This window comes from Sceloporus undulatus, chromosome 7, assembly GCF_019175285.1.
Source record: "Sceloporus undulatus isolate JIND9_A2432 ecotype Alabama chromosome 7, SceUnd_v1.1, whole genome shotgun sequence".
Lineage (NCBI taxonomy): Eukaryota > Metazoa > Chordata > Lepidosauria > Squamata > Phrynosomatidae > Sceloporus > Sceloporus undulatus.
This window is the reverse complement of record NC_056528.1, coordinates 31,178,507-31,196,866: the sequence shown is the minus strand read 5'-3', so window position 1 is coordinate 31,196,866 and position 18,360 is coordinate 31,178,507. Positions and strand designations below refer to the sequence as shown.

At 47.8% G+C, this 18,360-nt stretch overlaps 2 protein-coding genes across 3 annotated transcripts; both read left to right on the top strand.

Moving 5' to 3' along the window:
* The first annotated feature begins 813 nt into the window (after window positions 1-813).
* On the top strand, window positions 814-8,434 carry SNX12 (sorting nexin 12). The gene is made up of 4 exons (XM_042479369.1): window positions 814-1,138; window positions 4,800-4,895; window positions 5,098-5,222; window positions 6,647-8,434. Exons 1-4 carry the CDS (start codon window positions 827-829, stop codon window positions 6,747-6,749), a joined length of 636 nt encoding a protein of 211 aa, XP_042335303.1. The 5' UTR covers window positions 814-826; the 3' UTR covers window positions 6,750-8,434.
* A 1,383-nt stretch (window positions 8,435-9,817) lies between these two features.
* Window positions 9,818-16,232, top strand: LOC121936788 (translation initiation factor IF-2-like). Of its 2 annotated transcripts, none has more exons than XM_042479368.1 (5): window positions 9,818-10,590; window positions 11,464-11,650; window positions 12,650-12,763; window positions 13,769-13,851; window positions 15,005-16,232. In XM_042479368.1, the coding sequence occupies exons 1-5, from the start codon at window positions 9,865-9,867 to the stop codon at window positions 15,119-15,121; spliced, it is 1,227 nt and encodes a 408-aa protein (XP_042335302.1). In that variant the 5' UTR covers window positions 9,818-9,864; the 3' UTR covers window positions 15,122-16,232. The 2 variants fall into 2 exon arrangements, with proteins under 2 accessions (XP_042335302.1, XP_042335301.1); XM_042479367.1 differs by having other exon boundaries at window positions 12,647-12,763.
* The last annotated feature ends 2,128 nt before the right edge of the window (window positions 16,233-18,360 follow it).

The window sequence follows — 18,360 nt, the reverse complement described above, 5'->3', positions numbered from 1 at the left end:
ATAGGGACGAACAAGCAGCGATTCCCAAACTGCGCCCTTAAAGGGCTTTTGGACTTCGACTCCCAGAATCCCAGACCATTAGCCAACATGGCTGAGGCTTCTGGGAGCTGAAGTCCAGAGTCCCTAAAAGGCACAGATTGGGGGCCCCTGATTACCACAGGGAAACATGAGAGAATCCTTGCCCATAGAGAAACATTGATGAATACTTCTCCATAGGAGAACGTGGGGCAAGTGATGTTTCCCTACGGGCAAGTATTCTCCAGTGTATCTCTATGGGCAAGTACTGTCATTTGTTCTAGTACACCCCCTTTCCAACCTCAAGCCAAGAAAGCTCCATGACAGGCTTGCCTTTTAGGGTCTCCATGAATCCAAAGAAGGGGGATGATGGGCCTTGGGGATGTCCCGCAGCCTGAGCTGCTGCTTTTGAGGATCTAAATCCAGTCTTTCCTGGCTTGAGTCAGAGATGCTGCCCTCTTCCGAGGAGCAGCCAGCTTTTCCCTTTTTGCAGCTGCAAAAGCCTAGGCAACCCCAGCAAGGCCGTTCTGCGCATGCGCGGACACACACACACTCAGGAACCGCCCCGCGTCACCACCGGTTCTCCTCCTCTATTATTACAATTCGGGGACCCGGGAACGTGGATGCCCACTCCCCTTTTGCAGGAGACGGGCGGTGCGTACTGCCTCACTCACGTTCCGTACCAAGCAAGGCTCCAGCACCCCGGACCATGAATATTTAACTTCGCCTGTACAGCCCAGCCATTGCAAGGCGCGAATGTGACGTCGATGCTGGTTGCGGGGTTGGAACGCTGCGGAGCCCCGAACCATGGATGCCGTGCAGGGCTATGCAGGGCGGAAGCGGGGCCGGGCTGTGGGCGCAGGTTCCGGGGCGGGAGCCATGTATTGCTGCGGCGGCGTCTGAGGGGAAGGCGTCTGTGGCAGCGACTCTGAGGGCGGCTCTCTGCGGGAGGCTCACGATGTCGGAGGCGGCGGTGGCGGACACGCGGCGCCTGAACTCGAAGCCCCAGGACCTGACGGACGCCTACGGCCCGCCCAGCAACTTCCTCGAGATCGACATCTTCAACCCGCAGACGGTGGGCGTCGGCAGGGCCAGATACACCAGCTACGAGCTCCGGATGCGGGTGAGCGTCCCCCGGCCTCCAGCACCCTCCTCCCCTCCGGTTCTCACGCCCCGTCAGTCATCCTCTCCCCTCTGGACTCCAAGGCCCATCGTCCCCTCCTCCCCAGCATCTCCCCGACCTCCAGACCCCATCATCCCCTCCCCTGGCCTCCAGGACCCGTCATTCCTTCTCTGGACTCCAAAACCCATCATCCCCCCGGTCTCCACACTCCATCATCCCTTCCCTGGCCTACAGAACCCATCATTCCCTCTCTCTGGACTCCAGAACCCATCGTCCTTTGCTCTCTGGACCTCAGGACCCAGCATCCCCTTGGTCTCCACACCCCATAATCTCCCTGGTCTCCAAGACCCATCATTCTCTTTCTGGACTCCAGAAACCATTATCCCCCCATCTCCAGGTTCCATTATCCCCTCCTTCACCTCCAGAACCCATAATTCCCTTCTCTCTGGCCTCCATAACCCATCATCCCCTTTGGTTTTTATGCCCCATCATCTCCCTGACCTCCAGAGCCCATCATCCCCTGCCCCTCAGCCTCCTATTGAATGAATGGGAAATGGTGAACAGCTAAACAGGTCTGATTTTGTTGCTGTGTACTAATTTGACTCCACCCAGAGAAGGAGAAACGTGCTCAGATTTTGGAGGGAAACGCGGAGTAGAAACGCCCTAAAAATGGGGAAATGGTCCAAAACAGACTGGGGAAATAATCCTGTTAGAGAGCACTTCAAGTGCCCTGGCTCAGTGCTAGGGAATCCTGGGAACTGTAGTTTATTGTGGCACCAGAGCTCTCTCTGATAGAGAAGGCTGAATGTCTCACAGAACTACAGTTCCCAGAATCCCCCAGTGTTGAGCCGGGGCAGTTAAAGCGGTCTCAAACTGGATTATTTCTGCAGCATGTTTTGGACTTACATTTCTTCGTCTCCTGTCCCCAATCGCCCTCCCCTTCCCTCCAATCTCCCCCTTGTCCCCTGTTCCCAATCCCCCCCATTCCTTCCACGTTTCCTCCCAGTCCCCCCAGTTCCTCCTTTGGATTTCTGCCTGGAAATAAGCCACACCGAGTTACAGATAAAGATGGCCTTCATTCCCACAGCGGCATCAGCCTGTGCAATGCAATGATGTCCGGCAAGGAGAGAGGACTTTGCACCCGAAAACCTGGATGAGGGTCGGGTGGAAAGGAGAAAGAGGAGGCAGCAGGGGACAAAGCAAATGGGTGTCCTTGTATCTATCCAGGCTTAGTGCTGCTGCCGGCTGATAACAGGCGCCTGCGGTTTCATTTAACATCTATTCCAGAAGGTTCAGCGCTGATAGTCTTGTCTCCCGATCCGTTACAGTTTAACTCTCCCGAATATTCTCTTGCTGGATGAGGCTGAATTCGGAAGGCACCACAGAGTCAGCTGCAGCTGGAAAGGTCTCTAGCCTGCTGGATGAACCAGTCTTGCATGGGGTCCTCATGCAAACAAGGATCAAGGATAAAAGGGGTATAAAATATGCGACTGTTCTTCACCCACAAATACAGTCAGCCCTCTGTTTTCACAGGGGTCTGCTCTGGAGCCCACCCTGGAAATGGAGGCTTGTGCATATTCGAACCTGATAGGTTTGGATGGGGCCGTGCGTGCCGTTGGAAATAGCACAGGTCGCCCCTTCGCGGATATTCAAGATCGTGGATCTTGGACTGTAGTTCGGTGCAGCTTGTTGAATGGCTGCGTAAACTTTCTCCATGAAAGAGTTGTGTGTTGTATGCCAAAAAAGTGAAGTTGAATCTTTGGCAGAAGGACTCTTGGTTTAATAGGGGATTGTCTCTCTTTTCCCTAGAGAGATTGGGTTGAGATACCTTGCCCCACACAAAACGTATCAGTGGATCACCTGTGCTTGGTGGGGAAAGGCATATACAAATCTGCTCTCCTTAGTGCAAAATATGTAAGGTAGCAGTAGAAGTAGTAACTGATGATGGTCCTTCTCCCACCTTGTGCCGCAGGGGCAAATAATTGTGTCCTTGTTGTGCCTGTTTGCCCTGCTTGCAGACACTACAGGGGCAAAGGGTGGGTGTTTCCAGGATCGTCCTCCTCCCAAGTCCGTGATGCTGGGCACTGAGACAAGATGTAACTGGCGCAGTTGTGAAAGAAGTACTTCCACCACTGCTCTTTCTTCCTTTCTTTCTGGGTGGTGCTGAGCAAAATGATGTACTCTCCCACTGTTTTGTATTGAAGACGTTTTTCTTTCTCATTGCCAAAATCGTGTTTACAGTAGAGACCTGGCAACCAGTTTTATGGACCCTGATCGCAGACAGTTTGCAATTATCTGGATGGGCTGCCTTAACCAAGAGAGAGAAGTAATACAGTGGTCTAAAGCTGAGCTGTCCTGTGCATTTCACACTTTATGGTAGCTAAGGAGGCTGGGGCAATGCCCAGAGTCATCCCCTTGGCCACAAACAAGCCTTCCAAAAACATTATACTGATTCCCTCCTCCAATGCAGGTAGTAATATGCTCGTTGCTTTTGCCTTCCTTCCACACTTCAGACTTTGCCTGTGATCTGGAATGCAGCATAAGAGATTATAGTTGTGACTTTTCCTCCTGAAAAGGAAGTAGTCTCTTAAGACTGATAGGGATGATTGTTGCTTGTGCTAGGGGTATGTGTCTTAAGCATCTAGGTCTGATGTATGGTGGTGGGAAATTTACCATAGAAGTCTAGGAGTGAGTTAAGCAGATGCAGCAGAAAGGTTATTGTGTTGTCACCTGTTTTGGAACTAAAGGGAGAGTCTGTAGCCACTGTCAAATGCATATATACCTCAGTTAGATGTGCTCCTGGGCCTTAATTCTGTAACACAGGGCCCAAACAGACAGGCCAAAATAAAGCTGCTTCAGGTCACTTTGGAGGTATGCTGTTTAAATGCTGCATGCGTCCTAAGAGGCCAGAAGCCATGTAAAAGCCACGCTCCAGTCCTAAGGACTGGAGCGCAACTTTGGTGCAGCTTCTGGCCTATTAAGATGCGTGTGTCATTTAAACAGCATACCTCCAAAGTGACCCGAGGCAGCTTTATTTTGGCCTGTTTGTTCAGGCCCATAATTACCAGAGGCAGAAATAATATGGAAATAATAAGTTTCTACACCACAAAAAAAAAAAAGGATGTTGACATGTTTCCCAAACTTGTTATGCAGAGCCAATAACATGCACATGTGCAACAAAAAAGCCAAGGCCCATTGAGCCTCTTGCAAGGAAGCAAACACATTTTGAACCTTCCAGAGACCTACAGGTTTTTCCCACAATGCGTCCATTTATCTTTCTTTCACCAACCTCCACTTTTCTTGCGATTTCCATTTTGGTGACCAAACGTACAGAGAGCTCTCCCCTTTTCTCACTGTTTTGTTGTTCAGCTGTTCTCTGCACTTTTTGCCTTGCCTGTTATAGATAGACTCCTGCTTGTTCCTTGCTTCAACTTTGCTTATTGCATTATTTGCTGCAGACACGCTGCTGCAAAAGCAACACTGTGTTTCTCCAGCTCTCCTTCACCATCCTCTTAAATGTTGATGCTGCTAACTATCCAGCTAGACAGAGAATGAGGAGGAAAAGGGGGCTGGGGACATTAGAAGACTTTGTAAAAAGGAGCTTCAATGTCAGAGGTTTGGCTAACTGAGCTATGCCTATATCCTTTTTTTCTCCTTGCAGACAAACCTGCCTATCTTCAAACTGAAAGAGTCCTGTGTGAGGCGACGATACAGTGACTTTGAGTGGCTGAAAAATGAGCTGGAACGTGACAGCAAGGTGAGTGCAAGGCAGAAGCATCAACTCTGCATCTCCTTCTGTGCCTACTGCTGCTCTTAAGTGTAGATAGTTGCCATGGTCTCCTCTGCATGTTCATGGCAGAGATAATGCCCAGACTCTTTTCTGCTGTGTGAAGCACCATCAGACAGTAGTGGCACTGCCCCATCTCTGCCCGTTCTGATATTATGCTCTCCCCATCTAGATTGTAGTGCCTCCGCTGCCTGGCAAAGCCTTGAAACGCCAGCTCCCTTTCCGAGGAGATGAGGGCATCTTTGAGGAGTCCTTCATAGAAGAAAGAAGACAGGGCCTAGAACAGTTCATAAACAAGTAAGATGAACATGGGTCTGTGCTGTTTGTGGGCAATTGGAGGGATTCTTGGAGAGGTTGGATGTGTCACAAGACAACATGGGTCTTAGATTGCTTGGCACAGGAAAGACGGACAGCACCAACATTTTCTGGAAGAGTGTTGATAGTGTGCCTCCACACACTGCTTTTGTCTCCAAATAGTGAATGGTGCTGTAAGGACAGTGGAAACAATGCAGCACAGGTTAGCAGAAGACTTCCTCTGTTGTCCCCCAGATAAGCAAGAAGAGACTTGCTTTGCTTTGGTTAGAAAGCTGATGTATTATCTGTGCCAAACAAACTGTCTTACTATCCACTCCTTGTCCTTCCAGAATCTTGAGAAAGGGAATTGTAGTCAGGGAAGATGCCTAGATCTCTGATCAAATTATCAGTATCATTATGGGGTGGATTGCCTATAATTATCCTTGACTCTGAAATCATTTTAAAATGCCAAAGTCAGAAGGAAGTAAAATAAATACCCCTTTGTAGTTATAAAAGTAAAACACGTTGGAAGCCATGAATTTTAACTAGACAAAGAGCATCTGTTTTTCCACTGCTCTGTTCCCACTGTCTGCCTGTCTTTCAGCAAGGCTTCTTAACAGACTTAGGCTTTTGCCTTCCCTTGGTGCTTCTGCCAAGGAGGAAGTAGGGCCATGCTCACTTCCTAAACCACACAAAACTGTGATTCAGCAACCAGTCCTTGAGTACACTGTTCTCCCTGGAAGACATTTGCATTAGGCCTCTGCTGTGCATTATTAAATTACTGTCCTAAGATCCATTTGTCTGGAGGGAAGAGGAGTTGTGATAGTAGCTCTGATGGAAAACTGGTATGCCTGTGGCTTACTTATATCTAATGAGCCACAGATTTAGTGACACAGAAGACACACTGAACAGGAAGACTTTGGTACTGGTCACTTCCCTTATTTCAGGATCTTGAGCTGCACTCCGGAAGCACTTGAAATCTCTAGTGCACATTGCAGTTTCCGATCTCTCATTCACATGCACATGCGTGTGCACAGACATACACACACACTACCTATTTTTCCTGGCCTGGTTCTTGGCCAAGATGTAGGTCCAGACTCTGATATCATACTTTATATGATGTTACAGAGCCATCCAAGGACACCCAGTGTCTAAGAAGAGACTGTCCCTCAAACCCTTCTGTGCATGCTAGGAGAGACTGGAGAAGCAGAGTTGGTGGCAAGCATGAAGAAAGAATGAATGGCTGCCCAATCTAGATAACATCTGTGGCCCTTACTGTTGCCTCCAGTCACAAATGTCCTGGGGATAGGTTCACTTGATGCCAGTGTTTGTTGCCATTGCACATGGATTGTAATCTTCCTCTGCCTTGCACAGTACTTTTCAGCAGGTAACCATTTGCTAACCTTATTTTTCTTTGTTCCTGGCAGAATCGCTGGACACCCGCTGGCACAGAATGAGCGCTGCTTACACATGTTCTTGCAAGAGGAGATCATTGATAGGAATTACGTCCCAGGGAAGGTCCGCCAGTAGGGGAGCCTGGCATCCTCCATTTTCCTCTTCCCCACCCACTGCAAAAATGACATTTATTTTTACACTCTCTCTTCCAAACAGCTTTTTTCTCTCCGACTTTCCCTCCCTCCCTTTCCCACGCCCACTTGTCCAGTGTTGCCTGCCACGCCACCTCATCCCAATCCTTTTGTCAGGCAGCAGAGTTGAGTTCTGTTGGTCTTCGGTGTTTGTATAGAAGGTGAGAAGCTGTGAAGAGCTGCACCTGTTGATGGATGTGGAAAGGCTGCTGGGAAACAGGGTGAGGATTACAGCATGCGTGGAAAAGCTGTCTCTCTTGTTGGGTGAGAATGTGGGGCGCTATCAGGGCTCTGCATGTCCGCCTAGGGAGAACTTGGTTCTTGAAAGTCCTTCCTCAGCTGTTGTGGAGGCTCCTTTAGCGTTTTGTGTCTGTTACCCCAAAATGGGAGTGGAAAGCAGCAAACGTTTCCCCCGCTGGGAGGAGGGTATGGGAGCAGACCAAAAAGAGCTTGGAAACTCCTTTTAGAGAGCAGCTAGAAAGAGTTCACAAGTGGCCATCATGCACAGATCCAGACCTTCCTTCCACTCCCAATCCCTTGGGAATGTTTCAGGTTTTAGCTGCTAATCCTATCCCAAGAATCCTTTCAGCCTCTGATAAGTTGGAGACATGCAAAAAACGGACTTCCTATTCAGGGCCTGAGATACCTTTGATAACTGCAAATGAGTTGTGGGTTCTCAATGGAAGCTTGTTGATGCCTGGGTGAATGAGGCCTCTCCCCAATTCCTCGGCTGGTTCTTGATCTCTAAAGTGGAAGGGCAGTGTTTCTCCAGGCAGGAGCGGGGATTTGAACCTTGCCAAGTCAGAGGTATTAGCAGCTCGCTCTTAAGTTCCAGCCAACTTGGCATGCTGCTGCTGCTGCTGCGATTCACAGATACCTTCCTCTAGGCTTGTGTCAGCACCCACTGAGGGTTAAGAGTGCAAAGTTCTCTGCTCTGTGTTCAATATTTAATCTGCGGGGAGGTCCTCTGAATGTCATGAAAGACCCTGTGGCCATGTTGGGGGTGTGTGGCAGTAGTGTCTTCAGTTGATTCAGACTGCTGTTACTCTCAAATATGGGTCTTGCAGCATGTATGTGGGAACGGGGAGAACCAAGACAAGTAATAAAGTGACTTTAACATTGCCTTTTCTGCGCCGTCCGCTTTTCAACAACGGGGGTGAGAGTATGGCGCCAGGGACGGGGGGCAAGAAGAAGAGCCTGTACAAAAAAAAAAACCTGAATGTTTTGAGGTGGGGTGGAGGAGGCGATGGAGATGCCCTCCTCATTGATGGAGTATCTGGAGAGCAGGAAAAGTTCTCCTGCCAAAGCAACTACAGTAACTCTGAAGAAGCTGCCTCTGGACAGGTTGCACCCATCTGCTCTTCGAAGAGGCTCCAATGGTCCTATTTGGAGCAGCCTGCTGCTGTTGCCTGGCGAATCCGCATTCCCTGTGGGTTTTCAAAAAACCCTTCTTTCCTTTGGTGCACAAAGTTTGAAGATCAAAGGCTCTTGCTGCTGTATATATAAATACTGATATATATATACACATACATACTGATGTGGGGCTTCTAGTTCAGCAATCTTATGTCCTGGGTTGACTGTCTGATGTAATGTCCAAGACTTGTTCGTATTAAACCACTGTGAAGCCAATCTTCTCTTGTGACATTTGTGTGAGCCTTGGAAGGAAGCACTCGGTGATACCATTGTCTCTCATGACTGCGTTGTCAGCCTTACGGGGTTTAGCAGATGTTGCAGCCAATTCAGTTTTCACTATCCTAGAAATGGGCCCTTAATACGCTCCAGAGCTATGTGTTAACTGGACAGCTCTCTTACAAGCACCTGAGATGTGCCTTGGGATCTACGACCCCCATCATCCTCAATCATAAGCCAAGCTGTCTAAGGATCATGGGAGCTGCAGTCCACCTAAAGCATGAGGAAACCCAACATTGGGGAACCACTGCTTCATACATTTACAGGTCACTCCTCCGAAAGGCAGCCGGTGCCAGCCTCCTCTCTCCCTTTTCCTACTTACAACAATAACCCTGTAAGGTAGGCTATATGTACAGCGCTGTGTAAATAAAGGTTAATAATAGCAGGGAGAGCAGTAAGAATAACCATTTTAAAGTCATTTTTTGAAAAGAAGAAAGGAAGCCAACATTACAAGTGTACATTTTTCTGGTTCTTTAAAGCCCAATTGCTAGGTTTTCTTGGTCCAATTTGTTCAGAAGGGTGTTTGGGGGGAGGGTGGCCTTTGCTTGCTTCTGAGGCTGAGAGAAGGGATGCCATTGAGGAGGGAGCGAGCTTGTTTTCTGCTGCTGCTCCAGAGAATAGGACCCAATGGAGCAATGAGTTCAAGCACTCCAGGAAAGAGGTTCCAGCTCAAGATTAGGAGGAACTCCCTGAGAGTAAGGGCTGTTCGACAGGGGAATATATTCCCTTGGAGTCTCCTTCCTTGGAGGTCTCTAAGCAGAGGCTGGATGGCCATCTGTCAATGGGGATGCTCTGAGTGAGAGTTCCTGCATGGCAGAAGAAGGGGCTGGGGCTGGGTCAGGGCCCTTGCTGTCTCTTCCAATTATGAGTCTATGAGAGAGTGACTTGGCTAAGACTGGAGAGAGAACCCGGTTTGGCACCGCTTTAATTCTTTTTCTGGCTCAAGGCTATGGAATTCTGGGAGTTGGAGTATGTTGAGGAGTCCCCACAACAAACTCCAGCTCCTAGAATTCCATAGCCTTGAGTCAGAAAAAGAATTAAAGCGGTGCCAAACCGGGTTATCTCTCCAGTGTGGATGTAGCCATAGCCTTGTCGCTGGCCCCGCCCCCTTTTCCTATCAACAGACAATTGGAAGAGGAAAAAAAGCGGAAAAGGCCTTTTTATTTTATTCTCCTCTGATTGGTTAGTTTGTGCCACGTGACTTGTCTCTCTCCCCAGTGAGGAAGAGAAATGGAGAGCCGCCTCTGCGCACGCGCGCTCGCTCGTCTCCGATTGGGCGAAGCGCGGAGCCAATGAAAGCGCGGCGTGGGAAAAGCTAAAAAAGCTGTTTTGAGGCAAAATAGAATTCGGAGGAGGCGAGTTTTTCCAAGATGGCGTCTTCCTCCTCCTCCTCCTCCTCGTTCTCTCCGTCGACGCCGGGCCTCCTCTACCGGAGCGCCTTCGCGGAGGAGTGCGAGGCCTTGGCGACGGCGTTCCGAGAAGCCGGGGAAAGGAGCCGCCCTTCTCCGTTGCCTCCTCCGAGGCTCCCTTCGACCATTGAGACCGAGAGGCTGACCCCCCTCAGCGCCGCCTGGGCCTCGGCCTCGGCCTCCTTCTGCTCCTTCCGGGCGACGCCGCGGAGCCCCAACCGCACCTACGACGAGAGCCAGGCCTCCAGCCTCGACGGAGGAGCGGGAGCAGGAGGAGCAGGGCTGGCTTCGGGCTCCTCCTCGAAAGGCTGCAGCCGCCTGGACCTCACCTTCGAGTGGGAGCCTCTGCCGCCTCAGCATCCGCCTCCGGTCTCCTCCACGCCGGCTCCCGAAACGATGGTGGTGGCGGCGGCGGCGGCAGAGGAAGGCGACGCGGGGGACCCTGAGGCGGCGTCGGTTGGAGGGAAGAGGCCGGCCGGCAAGGGAGGCCTCCCCAGCAGCAAAAAGAGGCGCCTCTCCGTCGGAGGCACGGCTGCCGCTGCCCCTGGCTCTTCTCGTTTCCCGGCTGCGAAAGGGGCTCCCAAGGGCCTCCGCCGCAATGGAGGGAAGGGCAGGCAGTCGGCCGGACTGGCGGCGCCCAGGAGCAGCTGCGGAGGAGGCCCTGGGCCAAGGGCAGCCCTGGCCCAGGTAGAGTCGGGGAGGCCGAAGGGGCCCTTGGGATGGGAGACCCCCCTTCTGCCAGGCAGGGAAGCGGGGGATCTCGGGAGGGAGCCCCGAAGGACTTCTTCTGCCCCGCAGGAACCGAATAGTCATTGTAAGCCGCTCTGAGAGCCTTTAGGGCTGAAGGAGTATCAATACCTTAAATCAATAAGTAAAACGATCAAAGCATCCCCAAAAACAGAGGCTTAAAGCCCTCCAAAGAAGGAGGCTCCACCGCTTTCCAAAGCTGCATCTTCCACCGTTGAACAGTTCTTCTTGAAGTTGAGCTGGAGCCTCTTTTCCTGGAGCTTCCATCCATTGCTCCATTATGTCCTATTCTCTGGAGCAGCAGAAAACAAGCTTGCTCCCTCCTCAATATGACATCCCTTCAAATACTTAAAGAGGGCTATCATATTGCCTCTTAACCTTCTCTTCTTCAGGCTAAACATCCCCAGCTCCCTAAATCTCTCCTCGTAGGACTTTCATGGTTCATGTATGATTAATGGGGAACAACTGTGGTATTGGGCCTTGTATATCTTCTTTTGGATTGTAAGCCGCCTCGATTGTCTTCTATTATGATAGAGAAGTGTTCTCTCTAGGCCCTCCGGAGCAACTTCTGGTGGATGTTGATGATGGAAGAGTTGAACTGGAGGACCTAAAAAGACCTAAACCTATGAATAGTCAAAGCCACAAATGTAGCGGAGTGTCAGATCCTATCCCTATATAGGGGTTTTATTTCCCTGAAGAGTAAGTTAGAAGTTCCATTGTGAACCACCCAATGTAGAGTTCTGTATCTACCATTAAATGTGTGTACTGCCCTACTTTAAGCCTGTCTCAATGTTTGGGTCCCATGTCTAACAGAAACAACCGCCTGTTGAAACAAGAAGCGGTTTAACAGAAGTGCATCGTGAGAGGAAATCTGCCACGTCTCTCCAGCCTCCTCCTCATCGCACCCAAAAACCTTCGCTGGATGGCTCCCTGGCCTGTCGGGGTGTGAAGCCTCAGGGGGAGAACAAGCCTCCAGGAACAAAACTTCCAGTCCCTACAGGTTAGTTGGCTGGCCTTGTGGGCTAGAGCCATGCAACTAGAAGGGGGACAAATGTGCCATCAGGCTTAATGCATGACCTCCAGCTGGAGCATCCCCAGCAGGTCCAACCTCTTTGAAGACATCAGAGAAGGAGATCTCTCCCCACCTCTCTAGGAAACTGGATCCATTGCTGAATCGCTCTCACTGTCCCACAGTTCCTTCTGGTGCCCATGAAATCTACCTTCCCGGAACTTAAAACCATTAGACCTTCCTAATGCCATGACCTTTAATACAGTTCCTCATGTTGTGGTGACTCCCAAGTGATGGTCTCGGTTCCTAAGACTGTAGGAAATATGTGTTCTCCGATGGTCTTAGGTGACCCCTGTGAAAGGGTCGTTCGACCTCCAAAGGGGTCACAACCCACAGGTTGGGAACCACAGCATTAGACCTAGTTTTATGTTCTGAGGCTGCAAAGAACAAGGCTGCATCCTACTCTTTGTGGCAGCCCTCAAAGTAGTTAAAGAGTGTGATCAACCTCTCCTCATACATCATCCTTGTTGCCCTCATCTGAACCCATTCCAACTCGGAGTCCTTGTGACAATAGTAAGTGTGAGATTACAAAAATACCCAGAAAAATACCATGTTTTCCCAAATGCTGCCTTCATTTAAGCAATCGCTTACTGCTGAAGTTGTGCATCAACACAGTTCATCTAGAAGTAAAATCTTTGTCAGGTGGCAGGATTGGGGTATAGGAGCAGATAGGAAAAGAGCTAAAGGACTAACTATCGGGGCTGTGGGGCGGGGGAGAAAGAAAAGATCTGTGTGGACACATGCATTGTTTTTAAGGGGCTTGAGCGCACTCTCCGCTCTCAGTAGGTGATGTTACCTATACCAGTATTATAGTAGGAGCCAACATGTACTCACTATATGTCTAGTTCAGAGCACTGTGGTTTTGTCAGACCGTGATCTGGACTGAAACTCATATCTTGCTCTTTTTGACTGTTGCTTGTGTTCCAGCAGCTGGGGGTCCCAATACAGGCAAGATGGGAACTCAAAAGCATCCCAAAGAGAAAGAGCCAGCTACTGAATCAGCCAAGAAGCAAATCCTAGCCAAGCAGGTCTCCCAAGGCACAGGTGAGCTTAGGAGGATGTGTACCTTGAGTTCAGTGCAGACTCTTAACTCTCCCTCCTAGGGATAGGATGTAAGTGTCAGGTGAAGTGAATGTTAAGAGCAGCAATGGTTTTGACAAACTGTGTAATAAATGCCTGGTGGTGTTCCTTTCTTGTCCCTTGTGGGGCTGTTCCCTATCTTCAGAGTCAGGTTCTCCCCTGGCGGAAATTGGTTCTGCCAGGGCTATAGAAGGGATGCCCTATTCTCCTGCATGAAATTAGACAGCTTTGCTATGAAGTGAAATGCATTCTTGCCTAGGGAATTGCCAGGTAAATGTCTTTTTTGCACTGGTGGGTCTTCACCAGCAGAGGGAAGCAGCAGCCCAAATAATCTCTCATAAATGCAGGAAGACTGCATGGCATAGATCAAAGCAGAAATCAAGCTGTAATTAGCATGCCCCCCTCCAATAGCAGGATTTCCTTACAGATGCATGCCTCAGCAATCAGTCTTGCAAATTAAACCTGTGTTTGCATCCCCATGTCCAATCTCAAAAGGAAGCATGTTGGAATGCAAAATATGAAGGTGAGCAAAAGAAACTGCTAGGATCAACAGATGTCTTTCACCACGTAAGGGAGCACTACAGTCGGCCCTTCTTAGACACAGATTTTTTATACACGGATTCAAGCATACACGGTTTGAAAATGTTCAAAAAAAGGATAAATTTACCTTGATGTTCCATTTTTTATTAGGGACACCATTTTGCTATGTCATTATACTTAATGGGACTTGAGCATACACAGATTTTGTTATACACGGGGGATCTTGGAACCAAACCCCAGCGGATAACAAGGGTCCACTGTACTTAAGTGTAACCTTTAGTTTGATCCAGCAAAAGGAAGAGCCTGAGGTGTGGGATAGCAGTATCAAGTATATGCCATCTCAGGGGCACCAAAGAGCCAGGCGATGGACGGTGCTTCTGTTTGCACCAGACCAGAAATAAGAAATGATGTACAGTATCTTGTTTTCAGGCCTGAAATGGACGCAGACACGTGGATCTTTGACAGCGAGACAGGTCCCCAGAGCTGCTCCAGGTTGTGGGCCTTGCTTGCAGGTAAGGCCGGGAGGTTGCATGAAGGATGGAATTAATCATGGCAAGTTTAAATAGTGAAAAATATACATTTAAAACATTTATTTTCCCAATAGTACTCATTTTTGCTTATTGGGTGCCTGCTGTTGGAAATGAAGGGAGGGTATAAATATTTTGTGTAAACTGAACGCTGTAAGTAAGTGCTCGATTTGATTTGGTTATGCAAACTGTAAGCCCTTTGTAGTACAGAATGTGTAGTTGCTTAAGAGAAAGTGTTGATAAACTTGGAGCACTATGGAGTACTTACAAACTGAGGTATTATTACTATTATTATTATGCTTTATTTATATAGTGCTGTAGATTTACACAGCGCTGTACATACAAACAAACAAATAGAGAAGGGAGATCCCAAATATTGAGAGATCTTGAAACCAGTTCTATGAGGAATACCTGAAAGAGCTGGATATATGTACTGGATAATGCTAGAACTACAATCCTGCATTGCAGATCCTGCACTTGGAACGGGGTTTGCATTAGAAGAACTCCATGGCTGGAGTCCTGTTGGTGACATGCGTACTTTCTGGCCAGGGCGAGGGGGAAACAGTGGGGATGCAACAAGGCAGAAGGGGAATGAGGTTGTTGTGCTGGATCTTGGCTACTGGAGATCCAGAAAATGGACATCATTCCTCCAGCTGCGACTGGACACTGCCTCCCTAATTCCCCCCACCCTTTGGCTGTGGCAGTGCCCCTGAAGTTGGTAGCTGTCAGGTGAGACAGGAAGATGCAGAGCACTGCACATGCAATGCGTTGTGCTCTGACTCCTCAAAACAGGGTCTTGAGCCACAAGTTTGAACTTTGATCCATTCCTGAGCCTGTGCTGGGGCTTATAATATGTTTGGTGAGCCTCTGTGTATAGTTCCAAGAGCTCTTGAAATGCCAGCATATTTTGCATTATTCTGAGATAATATGAAGCCCACCTGCTAGCATGCATCTTACCAATGGCATAATCAAGAAACACGTAGGGTTCATTTGCTGTATTGTAGCAGCAGGAAGCTTTTGGCTACCTTCTTAACAGGGATTATCCTCTTGAACCTGTATGACTCAGAGCTGTCGTCTTTTTATGCAGTAGTTAAAGTCTCACCTTTTCAAGCTAACATGACTTTTAATTTACCACCAGTGTCAAGAACTACGTGAGGAAAATCAGCGTCTAGCTAAGGAAGTTGAACATCTGAAGACCCTGCTGGAAAACTGCCAGTGCAGGGGTACCTCTTTTTGTGTTCACAAGTCTGGGTAAAGCTGCCATGATGTAGGGCTGGACTGTGGGACACACTGGGAGGGGCCTTGGCATCTCTTGCCAGATTGGCCTGTGCTGAGCAGAAGTGTTGGCAGCTGTGGAGCTCCAGATCACAGGGCCATTGCTTGCACAATCAACACATATACATGGACTGTTGTGGCTCTTTACCCCAACTATTTATAGTCTGTTGTGCTTTTAATCAGTTATGATATTCTGAGCTGGGAGATTGTAACTTCTGAGATTTCACATTTGTGCTCATGAATCTCTAAATGTGACGACCCCCCCCCTCCCCAGCATCGCAGCCTGATAGGGCCTCCACCAAAGTGTTTCTGAGGCGCTGGAGGTTGAGGTCCAAGAACTCAGTCCCTGTCGTGGGGTGTCTTGGGGCAAGCAGTTGTGGCATGACCCCATGGAATTGCTCCAGGTTCTTGATGATTAAATGTCAGCTGGGGAACTGGCAGAGCAGAAATCATTCTGGGCACTCTCATGTCTGGTAAGCTACTGTATGGGATTGCGTATGCAGCCAGATTCCCTGTCCTGGTTGCAAGGCACTTTCTTCTTGAAAAGAAGGAAAACAGTATGTTTTCCCTCTCCCAGGTTAGAGGCAGAAAAAAAATGACTATAGAGGCAATTATGAATTATTATAAAGACACCTTAAATATATATGTGTATGTATGTATGTATATGTATTTGTGTGAATATATGTATGCATGCAAATTTGTATTCTGTGGATTGAGCTCAGTAAATTCCTTAGACTGAATGAAGAACGGTATTTAACTTTACATCTGTAAGCATTTGTGTATATGCACATGATTCTCAGCATCGTGGTCTTACTAGGTTGTAGCACCTTTTAATATAGCATCATGTGTTAAATTATTTCCTGTTGACATGGGGGCTCACTAAAAATATATTAATGCAGAAAAGAAATGTTTATTAAAATTAATTGTTTTAACTCAGTAATGCTCTAGGAAGTTAACATATAATATAGGAATTAAATGGATATTAGTTGAACATGGTGGTATGATGATAAAGGAGTTGTAATAATTTAAAAGAATTAGATTATGTTGCATACATTGTTTTTTAAATTCAAATAAAGTTTTAAAAAAATTAATTGTTTTAAAAGTCGTCTTTCTGTCTACATTCTCTAGATGGAGCTTCACAGTTTGTGAAATGCATGAAGTGACTGCTAAGTACCCTTTAATCTTTCTATGGGATTTGGCTTTAACCTGCCAGTTACAAGCCCCACATAGCTTTGCACACCTAACTTCCTCCTGATTCCTCTGCCTTTTTGTTCTAATGGTTTCATGTAGAAATGAGGGGGGATATCTGTTGTGTGTACGTCTGCCTTTTCCTGTCTGTCACAGGTTTGATACTAGAAGAGACATTGCCCTCCTCAGAAGATGGTTCACATCCAGATTTCTGGAGGTGAGCTCCAGGGAAGTCTCAAATACGGCTAAAATGCTTGCTTGTGTATCCGTAATGGAAGGCTTTGGCCTGCATATAGTTTTGGATATGAAGATTCAGTGGCATACACATCGTATATATTACACGTTGAGGAATGTCCATATTGTAGATTTTTTGGGGGGAGGGGTTGACAATAAAATTACAAGAGGAAGATGTATAATAAACTGTATTTTATTCTTAGAGCATATTCTAAATAAATTATCAGGTTAATAGAAATAGGAAAGTTGTGTGGCACCTTAAAGACTAATGAAGTTTATTGTGATAGGGGGGAAATTGCATGCAGTAATTTTGGCCTGGGTCAACTTAATGAGATGTTTGCAGTATTTTCCTGTAACTGACTGGCTCAGATATTTTCAGAGATATTTATTATTAATTTGGTTGTCATGAAAAGCATTTTGATTGTGATTTCTTTTCACTGCTTTTTATGTTACAATGCCTATATGCCTTCTTATAGAAGAAACTTGCTTCCTGAGTACAGGAGGGCTACAATCTTGTATGGCTTGTAAGGTATGCATGCAGACCTAACTAGGCTAAGCCATATACAACCCTGACTTACTGAATAGCCTCTGGTGCCTTCCACACAACAAATCCTGTGCTGATTGTCGGACAAGGGTTCTGGGAAACGAAGGACTCAGCCTTGGGTAGGTCTCGCTCTCTCAGCCCAAAGGCAATGCAAAGAAAACCCTAGGATTGCCTAAATCAGGGCCAGCTTGAAAGGACATAACAAAGTGGCTCAGGTGCCCTCTGGTCTTGTCCCAGGAGGTCATCGTTGTGTACTGGTGTTTTGTTTACAAAGAATGCAGCGCATGCTAGTGTGACAACTTTTTATTTGGTCCAACAAGTCAAACAAGATGTCACATTCAAGTTACAGGACTCTTACTCACAAATGGATGTTCAGATCAGAAACAATGAGGTTCTGCTACAAGAGAGTAAGCTTCCACAACCTGGAGCTCCAGGTTTAACAGGTGGTCTTCTCCCCCGCCTCCCCCTGGCCACAAAGGAGGAAACATTGAGTGTATCTATAGACATGGAACAGCTGCCTCTTGCCTGTGTCCTCTGGTGTCTGAAAACTGGCTGAGGCTTTGGGAGATGCTCTCATGTGTCCAGTAGAAGGTCTAGGCTGGAGCTTAGTTAAGAGGCCTCAAAAGATTTCTATGTGCTGGAGTTTGGCACTGGTTCAGCCTTTGGAGGGCCATGCCCCTGGTCTGCTTTTGGAGAGTGTATGCATGTAAACCTTAGAAGTGACACTGGTAAGCTTTGCTGGAAGTCCTGCAGTTGTTTTTCCTTGGCCCCTGGCTCTGTTTTGGAAGGGACAGCTTGCATCAGTATGTGGATTCTTGTCTCCATTATTGGGGGAGTCCTTTTAAAAAGTGGGTGTGTTTTTATTATTATTATTATTATTACACTTTCATTATGCAAATCCCCCAGTCTTCACAGAGCTTGGTATATTTTGATTTGGGTAGAGCCAAAAAACAAGGAAGAACTGGGCAAATCAAGGAGTCAGGAGCAGCAGGGAGTAAAATAAAACTTGCACTTAAGGCATTTTGTTTATAGCTGGATGTGTGAGAGAAAGTATTTGCCTGCTATAAAGCCTCCTCTGCCCCAAGCCTGGAGCCAGTGACTCTTCATTAGGTTAATTTGAATCTGTTCTGTCAGAACTGATTTAGAGCAGATAAGGTCCTGGCAGCCGTCTCATCATGCTTGGGTTGTATGACTGTGCCACATATATGAGCCTAGGATATTTCACTGGCTCCAGTTCTGTGTAACCAAATCAT

Excerpts from the sequence above, each read along its gene's own strand:
- SNX12 (XM_042479369.1), top strand. The coding sequence starts at position 827 with ATGCCGTGCAGGGCTATGCAGGGCGGAAGCGGGGCCGGGCTGTGGGCG. Across the intron at positions 4,896-5,097 it reads AGCTGGAACGTGACAGCAAG|ATTGTAGTGCCTCCGCTGCC; the intron begins GTGAGTGCAAGG and ends CTCCCCATCTAG. Across the intron at positions 5,223-6,646 it reads CTAGAACAGTTCATAAACAA|AATCGCTGGACACCCGCTGG; the intron begins GTAAGATGAACA and ends TGTTCCTGGCAG.
- LOC121936788 (XM_042479367.1), top strand. The coding sequence starts at position 9,865 with ATGGCGTCTTCCTCCTCCTCCTCCTCCTCGTTCTCTCCGTCGACGCCG. Across the intron at positions 11,651-12,646 it reads AAAACTTCCAGTCCCTACAG|CAGCTGGGGGTCCCAATACA; the intron begins GTTAGTTGGCTG and ends CTTGTGTTCCAG. Across the intron at positions 13,852-15,004 it reads GTTGTGGGCCTTGCTTGCAG|TGTCAAGAACTACGTGAGGA; the intron begins GTAAGGCCGGGA and ends ATTTACCACCAG.